The sequence below is a fragment of the Choloepus didactylus genome (genome assembly GCF_015220235.1).
Source record: "Choloepus didactylus isolate mChoDid1 chromosome X unlocalized genomic scaffold, mChoDid1.pri SUPER_X_unloc3, whole genome shotgun sequence".
Classification (NCBI taxonomy): domain Eukaryota; kingdom Metazoa; phylum Chordata; class Mammalia; order Pilosa; family Megalonychidae; genus Choloepus; species Choloepus didactylus.
In genome coordinates, this window is record NW_023637623.1 from 1,090,168 (window position 1) to 1,100,223 (window position 10,056).

Below are 10,056 nucleotides of genomic sequence, written 5' to 3' on the forward strand. Positions count from 1 at the left end.
TTTGTCCCTTTCAAGCTTTATAAAACTCACTGTCAGCTCCCTCTGGGTGGGCCAAGCAAACATTTGAAGACTAGTTCTTGATGCCAGTGTTTCATTTTCTTCCACAGTGATTGCTCTTTTAGATTTGTCCCTTGTTCTTGACACAATTGTCATTTAGTTTTTCTTAAAATTTCCATTTTCATCAAAATAATAAAAATATTTGCCCTAAGATTGCACAAGTATTAGCTCATAATTTAAAAAAATCTCTGTCTGTAGTTATGTGTCCTTCATTTACTGTATTGTGCAGTTGTGCTTTCTCCAGATGACACCCCAGAACCCATCCCTGTGCTCTGGACCTCCCTGCGGGGCTGGGGAGTGGGTAGTGGCTGAGGTGCCTTCCCTTGGTGTGTGGAGGAGCTGGGGCTGCAGCAACCTCCCACCCAGGGTCTGTGGGTCCTGGGGTGTGGAGGTCACAGGGTCTGAGGGTCCTGGGGTCTGGAGGTCACAGGGTCTTGGGGTCACAGGGTCTGTGAGCAGTTTGACCAGGTGCAATCAGGCTGGGAGGGGGACATGGAAACAGCAGGGGGAGGATGGACCCCCAGGCCTGCAGCCAGCAGGTCTTAAACCCTTTACTTTCCTGACCCCAGAAGGAATTTCTGTCCTGTGCCCCCTCCACAGTCTAAACTGACATCATGATGACCCTTAGGACCTGAAATCAGCTGCAAAGTTTAAATTTCTAGCGGTTTGTAAATACTGAAGATTTAAAGTGAGACTATCATGTCACTTTTTAGAATGTGTCCAACAGCATCTAAATTACATGGTGAGTGGACGTCCACAAGTCACCGTTTTAAAAACGAAACACCCCAGAGCTGCTCTTGTCCGTCAGAAACGTCTCTGGTGCTGTTTGTCCTTCCCCTTGCCCCCCAGCCCAGGCTTTCACCCCGAAGTCATTCAGATCCTCATTCCGGGCCGTCCCCAGGCCGCTCCTAAGGAGAGGGGCATGGACCCCAGACTCCGAGCGGACACCCCCCCACCCCGTCCTCCCTCACACCCCAGCCCAATCCAAGTCCATCATTCGGGATCCGGTGTCAGTCGGGTCCGGGAAACTGACCCAGAGCTGAGTAGACGAGTAGACGTGACTTCGCGTCGGGAGGCCTGAAATCACGGACGCCGATCCCTCAGCCCTGGAGTTAAAACAGCAGAAGTTGATTCCTGGGCCTGGAGTCCGAATCCACTCTAGGGTGGGGGCCACGCTCCCCTGCAGCTCCGGGTGGGGTGGGGTCCATCCTGCCCCTCCTCGCTCCGGGGGCCTGGACATCCCTTGGCTGTGGCTGCATCACCCCAGCTCTGCCTGGGTCTCCCTGCAGCCTCCCCTCTGTGCTTTCCTCGTCTTATGAGGTCAGCAGTGCCTTTAAGATTTAGGCCCCCCAGTGCAGGACGATATCATCTCAAGAACAGTAACTCCGTCACATCTGCAAGGGCCCTAGTTCCAGGTAAGGCCACATCCCCACGTTCTGGGTTTGGGATTCGGAGCTGGGGGGAGGGGAGCGCGGAGGGGGGCTGCTCCACCCAGGACGAAGTGCAGACGGGAGTTGGTGCAGCCGCCGTGAAGGGTGAGTGGGGGCAGCAGGAGGGGGAGCCCTGGAGCCTGGCAAGCGGGAGGGAGGGTCCGGGAGGGGGCTCCGCAGACCCAGCCTGGGCGACGGGGCGCCCCGAGCACATGGCTGGAACCCGCCACCCCCACCCCCACCCCCGGCTGGGAGAAGGAGGCTTTGACAGGGAGACGTGGGAAGTTGAGGGGCTGCGGCTGGGATTGTGTTGGCAGGCCCTCTGAAGGGACACGGAGCCGCCATCCCCACGGCCACGTGCCCCTCTCCTCCTCCCTGCTGGGGGAGGGACCGCTCGCCCCTGCTCTGAAATTCCCGGGGTCTGTCCCACCTTCAAAAAGCCGTGAGCCGTGGTTGGGCCCGGAATGACGCAGTGGCTGGGGAGGGGGCACTGCCTCCATGGCAGCCACAGCCCCAGGGGGGTTCACAGGGACTCCCCGTTGTGTAAAACCCAGCTTCATGAAGCTCGGGAGTCAACACTGTGAGCTGCAGTGAGATCCCCTGTTCCACAAAGGACTTACCAGGTGCATGTGTGTTCACACTGGAATGTACAACCACCCAGGCTGGTTTAACCTGTGACTTGGGAAGCATTACCGGGCCCTGCGACTTGGGGAGGCAGTGAGGCACCTCCCCGGTACCACCCTGAGTAGCCAGAACTCCAGGCAGCAGCCAGCTGGGGACCACTGCTCATGCTGCGGCTTTGAGCCCCCACCCTGAGGTGGGCCTGTGAGGGGAAGAGGGTGGGAAAGCAGACTCCTGGCCCCAGGCCTCTGTCCACCCCCTGAGCTGGCTGCCAGGGCCTCGAGCCCAGGTGTGCTCAGAGGGATGGAAAATTACCAGGTCAGGACAGCTGCTGAGGAGATGCACATGTCCACAGGTGACTCATCTGATGCTCAGGCAACCTTGTGACAGTCTTACCTCATTGTTAAGGTAAGAAGATCATGGCACATGTAAGGAAGCCATCGCACAGGTAAGGAGAACATCACACAGGTAAGGAGAACATCACACAGGTGAGGAGACCATCGTGCAGGTAAGGAGACCATCATACAGGTAAGGAGAGCATCATGCAGGTAAGGAGAGCTTCACACAGGTAAGGAGAACATCACACAGCCTCTCCGCAGCTGCTCCCTCAACTGCTCACAGCTCTCCCGTCCAGTGTGGCCGGCTGTCCCATGTGACCCACCCTTCCAGTGTGGCTGATTGTCCCGTGTGACCCACCCGTCCAGTGTGGCCGGCTGTCCAGGGAGGCCGTGCCCTTGCTCCCCAGGAGACCCATCTCCTGCTGGAGAAGGAGGCTCCAGGGAGACTTCACTTCCCTGCCCCGGAGGCTCCAGGGAGACTGGCTTCCCTGCCCTTCCAGCCCCTGGAGGCCGCCCATCCCTCCCTCACACCAACCTCTGCTTGCAGGCTCACCTCCTTCTCCGACCCTGACCCTCTGCCTCCCTCTGCCCTGACCCCAGGCCTGCCTGGATTGTCCAGGAGAATCTCCCGTCTCGGGAGCCATAGCTCCACCCCATCGGCAGAGTCCCCTTTGCCACGTCGCAGGTTCCGGGATGGGGGTGAGGACATTTGGGGTGGGGGCATAACTCTGCCCGCACACCCCGCACGACTTAGCATACCCAGAGAGAATTGTTTGTGTCTGCTTTACAGATTCATGCTCAGTGGTGTCTGTGCGTACAATCGATGACGGCACACCTGTTCCCTCCCCCACGTTGGCTGGAGCCCCCTGCTGACCACTCCCCACTCTGTGAAGCTGCTCTGTCCCCCTCCCATCGCCCACCTTCGACTGACGCACCTTCCAAGGCTGCGGGGGTTGCTCCCTGGGACCCTGGGGTGGGCAGTTTGTCAAGCCTGAGGAGGTGGCACCTGCTGTCCGGTGGGTCGTCACTCAGAGTGTGCCCTGGTGTCACATGGCCCAGTTTCTCTCTCTCAGGAAGCACCGATCCCTGATATCTTTAGTCTGAGGCTCTGACCCCTGACCCTGGATTTACCGGACTGGGCAGGTCTACGGCCTGATGGGGAACAGTTTGGCTCCTTCTCATGGAAACTACTCCCACATTGGGCTAGTGGTGATTTGAGGCAGAGAATTTGTTTTTGTGGGATCCGTCCTGTGCACCGCAGGATGTTTGCCAACTTCCCTGGTCTCCCTCCACCAGATGCCACCAGATGTCAGGAACACCAACCCCCCCCCCCCCCAACCACCAAAAATGCCTCCAGACATGGCTGTTTGATGCTGCGAGTCCCTGTCCTTGTCAGAGCTTGTGCACAAGCTAGTCTCACCCTTGGGGAGTGTACAGATCTTCCACAGGCCAAGGACACTAAGAAAACAGGGAACAAGGTGGCATCATTACTTACACCCACGAAGAATTGGAAGGCTAGAGAAGATGCTTAAAAACAAGCAACAACTACAACATGGGAATGCAAAATCTTGTGGCCACTTTGGAAGAGAGTCTGGCAGTTTCTTAGTGAGCTAAATGAAGTTTTGCCTACAATCCAGCAACCACACTCCTTGGTATCTTCCCAATGAGTTGAAAACTGATGTCCTCACAAAACCTACGCATGAATGTTTTTTGAGCTTATTCATAACTGCTCAAAACTGGAAGTAACCCAGGTGTCCTGCAAGAGGCAAACGGATGAACAAACTGGCACATCCATGCAATGGAATATCATCAGTGGTAAAAGGAAATGAGCTCTCAAGCCACAGAATTCAAGGAGGAACTTTAAATGCAGGTTACTAAGCGAGAGAAACCAGTGTCTAAAGGCTACACACTGATTCCAGCGTCATTCTGCAAAGGGCACAGCTATAGAGACACGAAAAGATCAGGGGTTGGGGTGGGGGTCAGTGAAGCTGTTCTGGGTGATGCTGTAATGGTGGATACCTGACATGATGTATTTGTCAAAACCCATAAGGCTGTTCAACAGAGAGTGAGCCCTCTGTGAACTGTGGGCTTTGGTTAATAACAATGTATCAATATTGCTTCATTGAATGTAATAAAGTTACAGAATGTGGGATGATAACAGGGAAAACAGGGGAGGCAGAAGGGGCTATATGGGAACACCGTACTTCTGTACAATGTTCTTGTAAATCTACAACTGTACTAAAAAGTCAAGTCTGTGCCTCTGGGGAAACCCTTGGGCAGCCGCCACCCAGGACACATTTCAGGTGAGGGATCCACAAGGTGAGGACAGACCTCCACTTAAGGGTGACGCTGGCTGAGCTCAGGCCTGGAGCAGAAGGTCTGTGGTCGATGAAGTGGGGGGAGTCCAAGGACAACACGCCCAGTGAGCGCGAGCCGACCCCCGAGGTCCTGCCCCGGATAAATGATTTACTTGTATCAACTTAATTAATGCCATTAACAACCCTCTGAGGTAGGCAGTTTTATCATCCTTGTTCTTCTGAAAAAAGAAATTGAAGCACAGAGGTTGAGTGACTTGGTGGATGTGGGAGACCAAGAAGCGGCCAAGGCAAGATGGAAGCCGGCACTCTGATTGCAGGGCCCGCACTTCTAACCACTCTGCTGAGCTTCCTTAGATACCCTGGGGGCTGGGGTATACTGGTCACCCCTAATGTGCACAGCATGCCTGCAAAGAGAAAACCAGTTTGAGGTAGCTGAGCAAAAGGGGAATGTGTTGAGCGAGTGCAGAGGTATCTCCTGGAGGAACTGAAAAGCCAAGCTCCGGGAAAGGAGAAGGTAGAGCTGCCTCAGAACCAGCTGGAATGGAGACCAGGAGGCACCAGGACTTTCTCCGTGGCTCAATCTGCTTCCCTCGGAGTCGTGTCTGGATTCTTCTCCTACTGCTGAAGAGTTATCTCCATCTTACATTTCAGCCTGTGAGAAGACTGGCAGGACATTCTGAGAGAAGGGTTTTCACTGGCCCAGCTCAGGTCAGGGTTGCAGCCCTGAATCACTGGGTGGAGCAAGGACCTTGTCAGTTCCACCCAGGTCAGATGGGACCAGGTGGGATCACAGCTCCCCAAGCCATGGATCAGGTAGTGGCACCCAAACCAACCAGGACCTGCTGCCACGAATACACCTGTGTGGGTGTGACCGTGGGCCTGCTGGGGGACCCTGGGCAGGACTGAGTGTGAACGGATACAACTTTTCTAGTGGCCACTGGCTGGCCGTAGACTAATTGTGGAATAGAGTGTGTTACGTGACATAAGACCATGCAGCCAGGAACAGTGAGGGCATAGGGACTGAGTGCAGGCAGGCGGCCATGAGGTTTCTGAGGAACAGTGAGCCCGGAGGCGCTGAGTGCAGGCAGCAGGCTGAGTCCCGGGCCTGGTGACCCGCGTGAAGGAGATGCTGCCCCGAATGTCACCATGGTCCGGGCCATCAGGGACAGTGAGCCCGTAGGCAGAGTGCAGGCAGGCGGCCATGAGGTTTCTGAGGAATAGTGAGCCCTAGGCGCTGAGTGCAGGCAGCCGGCTGAGAGTCCCAGGCCTGGTGACCCGCATGGAGGAGCTGCACCAGCCGGGGGTGCAGCGCCCGGGGTCTGCAGAACCGCGCGACCCTCAGCCCCGCAGGGCGCCCCTTCCGGCTCCAGCGGCCTCTTCTCCCGGCCACAGCCCGCTCGGTGCTCGGCGGCGTCTCCGCGTCTGCTCGGTTCGGGGGTCCCGCCTCTCCACTTCCCACGCCGCCTCCACTCGGCTGTCCTCACTCGCGCCGCCGCCGCAGTCCCTCCTTCGGTGTCCGAGATGGGACTTTCCCGCTTCCTCTGCGTCCTGGCGTCACTGCGATTTCTCAGGTAGTCACTTAGCTCCGCCCTCCGCTCGGTCTCCGGACACCAATCTCCGGTCAGGCTCGGCTCGCTCCGCCGTTCCCCGTCGGCTTTCGTCATTGCCCGGCAATTTCCGTCATTCCTCGACAATTTCCGTCATTCCCCTTCGCCTTTCGTCAATGTCCAACACTCTTCGCTATCCTCCGACGCCTATCGTCATTCCTCGACAATCTCCGCCATTGGTCATTGCCCGACAGGTTCCGTCATTGTCCAACAATCTCCGCCATTCCCCGTCGCCTATCGTCATTCCTCGACAATCTCCGCCATTCCCCGTCATCTTTCGCCACTGCTCGACAATATCCGCCGTTCCCCGTCGCCTTTCGTCATTGCCCGAGAATTTCCGTCCTTGCCCGGCAATCTCCGTCATTTCCCCTCGGTTTTCGTCATTGTCCCACTAGATTCAAGGTCCGTTCTTTCCGCCACGCGTCAACCCTCCTCCTCCCTGTCAGATAAGGGTGAGCTCCCACTCCTGGTGGATCTCCTCATTCCTCTCTTCTCTCCCTCAGTCTCCGACTCTCTCTAGCATTTCTCGTTCACTGTTATTCTCCGAGCAGGTCAGTCTCCCCTAGACGGATTCCTGTCAGTCCGCCATTCTCCGTCATCAGCTTCGGCTCTCTCCGTTACCCCGTTACTCTTCGTCATTTTCCGTCATTCCCCGATTGGTCTCAGCCCTCTTCGTCTCCTTCCGTCACTTTCCTCTTGGCCAACCTCCGACGATTTCCGTCCCGTCTCGTCACTTTCCGTCAGTCCTCGCCACTTGCCGTCCGTTTCCGCCACCCTCGGGCTGGGCGCGGCTCTTCTCCGTCAGGTGTCGTCGATCTTCGTCACTGTCATGGGGCGGGGGCGTGCCCCACTCTCCGTGGACGAGGCTGAAGGCTGTTTTCCCCTCTGAGCCTCTTCTGTCTTTCTCCGGCTCTGCTGTCTGTCATTCTCTGTCCGTTTGGGCGTCCTTCCCTTGGAGCCTGTGGTGGTGAACGCACCGGAAGGAGCTGTTCCCGCCGCGCGCGGGCCGGGGCAGGACGGGGGTCTCGGGGGCTTCTCAGAGGCTCTTTATCGTTTGAGGGTGAGCAGTGTCATGGGCTGGGAGCCGTTTTCGTTCTCCCTGTGTGAATTCATAGCGTTTGCCCGTTTTATACAGGAGGAAAAGTGTGCTTTCGTGATGCCACGGGCAGGCGTATTTTCCCACCGTTTCCCGCTCTCCGGGGCCAGCGACGGGTCTGAGCCTCTGAGGCCGCGGGCGGAGGCGCCTCCCGCCAGACCCACGTCCCCTCAGTGCGGATCCGCGAGTGGGATTCCAGCAACGCCGCAGTCGCCCCCTGGAGCGGGGGGATTCCAGCAACGCCGCAGTCGCCCCCTGGAGCGGGGGGATTCCAGCAACGCCGCAGTCGCCTCCTAGAGCAGGGGTGCGACGCCCGCGGATATTTCCGGGGAAAGCAGTACACCTTGTCCTCAGCGCAGGTCCCAGCCGGGAGTTTCTAGGGTGGAACAGATATTTTTCTCATTCTCCTGAGGTCCCGGGGACCCCGCTCAGGACCGCCCCAGGGCACCGCCGGCCTGGACCGGGATCCCTGCTGTTGCTGGTAGTTGTCAGCAGCCCGGAGAGGTTTCCAGTCCCCTCTCCCGTCCCGCAATTTGCAGCAAGCTCTGAGACATCCTTCTAGTCCTGTATTAGAAGATTGCATTGAGGTAGAGGCTAAACAGGCCCAAGTAAAAAAGGAGGAAATGTGGGACATAATAGGATGGAATGGCAAAACTGATTATAGAATGAAATAAAACCGTACCAATAATTAAGAGTAAAAGGAATATTATATTTCTTCTACAAAAGTCATAGCTTAAGTAGTAGAAATGTTTTCAGTAAACTTTTGTAAATATTCAAGATTAAGTCTGAGTCTCTAATAATGCTGTGAATACCCTCCTTTGTTTTTGACTCACCTGTGGTTCCCCACCTCTAGTTCATCAACCCTAACTGAAATGTAAAAATCCAATATGATTTAATTGAATGTATCCTAAATTAAAAGTTCTGTAAATACTCTGTAACTTACACAGGAAGGAGCTCTCTGATCTCACATCCAGCTATGTCGGGAGGAGGCGGGAGTTCCCAAGCTCCTAATGTATCAATTTATTTTTACATTGTAAACCTGTTCCTTTAATCCTATATTCTCGTTTAGTAACAGTGTGTTGTAGTTGAATTCTTGTCTTGAGTGCTCTTTACTTTTAAACTATTGTCTGTCCCTATACCCTTATTTGAGTGGGAGGTTGCTTTACTGAGGCCCAAACCAACTGAATCACGACCCGATAAGGCTCAGGCCTTTTCTAAGGGAGATCACAGGTTTCAGGTGGAGACAAACCGTGACAGGTATGTCCCTCTCTGAGGGCTTGGGACCCTGGCTGGCAGATTCCTGGGAGCCTGGGTGGGCCCTGCAGGCCTGTCCTGGCGCCCCGGGTACTCGGCTGGGTGAGCATCCCCCAGACTCTCCTAATACACTGCGGAAGCCCTGGCCCACCCTGGGCGGCTTGAGGGTCCACAGCTCACGTATCTCGCCATCTACCCGCGGGTCCCGCCACTCCCCATCGTCTGTGGAGCCTTCAGAAACTGACCCCTATAGACTCCCCCCAACCCCAATCAAGCCCTGGACACGCAGCGGCTGCGGAATAGGACCCCAGCCCTCCCCATTCGTGCCCCGCAGCCCCCTCCCCGCCAGGGCTTGCCTAGGACGCTGCGGGTGCGGGGCGGGGGTCTCCGAAGCCCGGTGCCGGGACGAGGTGGTCCCAGGCCTGTCTGTCCCCTCACCCGGCAGCCTCCGTGGAGGGGGACGCGGGGGCTACGGACAACTGCCAGAAGGGGCACAAGCAGTGAGTCTGTGGAGCCCTGGGACCCTTGTCCCCCACATACCGCCTCCCTCCGACTCCCACAACCCCCATCCCCGCCGGACGCCACCCGGAGGGACCCGAGAACCCGCCCCCACCGCGGCCCCTGCCCTGGGAGGGGAGCGCAGCCCCCGGGGCCTCTCCGCCCGCGGCCGCGGGTTTCGGCGCCGCCTGGTGACACCTGGTGCATCTGCCCCGAGGCCCCGTCCCCTGGCCGTGTGTGGGACAGGGACTGGTTGTTCCCAATCCAGTGTCCCCACCTTGAGTTAGGACGAGGGTTAGGGCGAGGTAGAGGTGGAGGGTTCATTTGCGAGGGAGACAGGGTGACAGTCAAGGCTACTGCGAGGATGACGATGATGCATCACAAAACCTCGTGTCCACATCGATGGAAACCGCTGGAGTCCGACTTGGAGCAGGAGATCTGGGGTCCCCCAGGCCCGCAGGTCTGGTCTGGATCCTGGTTGTTGCTTCTCGCTTGTGGGAACATCCTGAGGATTTCTCAAGTCCCCTCATGTACCAGCTCGCCTGGGAGGCTCAGGGAAGATGCCCAGTGTTTCTCAGGGGGAATCCTGGGAACCGCTCAGAGGATGAGCCTCTGGATAGTTTTCAAAGTCCCACTCCGTGGCCTGGACTAGACCCTGCTGACGGGAGAGGCCGATGGAGGCCTTTCCCGGCCCCGCCTCTGAAACCTGCGGAGGACCCTCAGATCCCGCAGCCCCGGCGCCTGCAGGGAGGCCTTGGTGCGGTGCCTTCTGATCAGCAGCTGGCCCTGCCGGGATCCGGTGGTCTTAGGGCCCTTCTGAAAATATTTTCACAGGCT

At 57.1% G+C, this 10,056-nt stretch overlaps 1 protein-coding gene across 1 annotated transcript; it reads left to right on the plus strand.

Annotated features, from left to right (window-relative positions):
- The first annotated feature begins 6,487 nt into the window (after nucleotides 1-6,487).
- LOC119525853 lies at nucleotides 6,488-8,652 on the plus strand. The gene is made up of 4 exons (XM_037824651.1): nucleotides 6,488-6,680; nucleotides 6,767-6,823; nucleotides 6,923-7,176; nucleotides 7,507-8,652. Exons 1-4 carry the CDS (start codon nucleotides 6,488-6,490, stop codon nucleotides 7,762-7,764), a joined length of 762 nt encoding a protein of 253 aa, XP_037680579.1. The 3' UTR covers nucleotides 7,765-8,652.
- The last annotated feature ends 1,404 nt before the right edge of the window (nucleotides 8,653-10,056 follow it).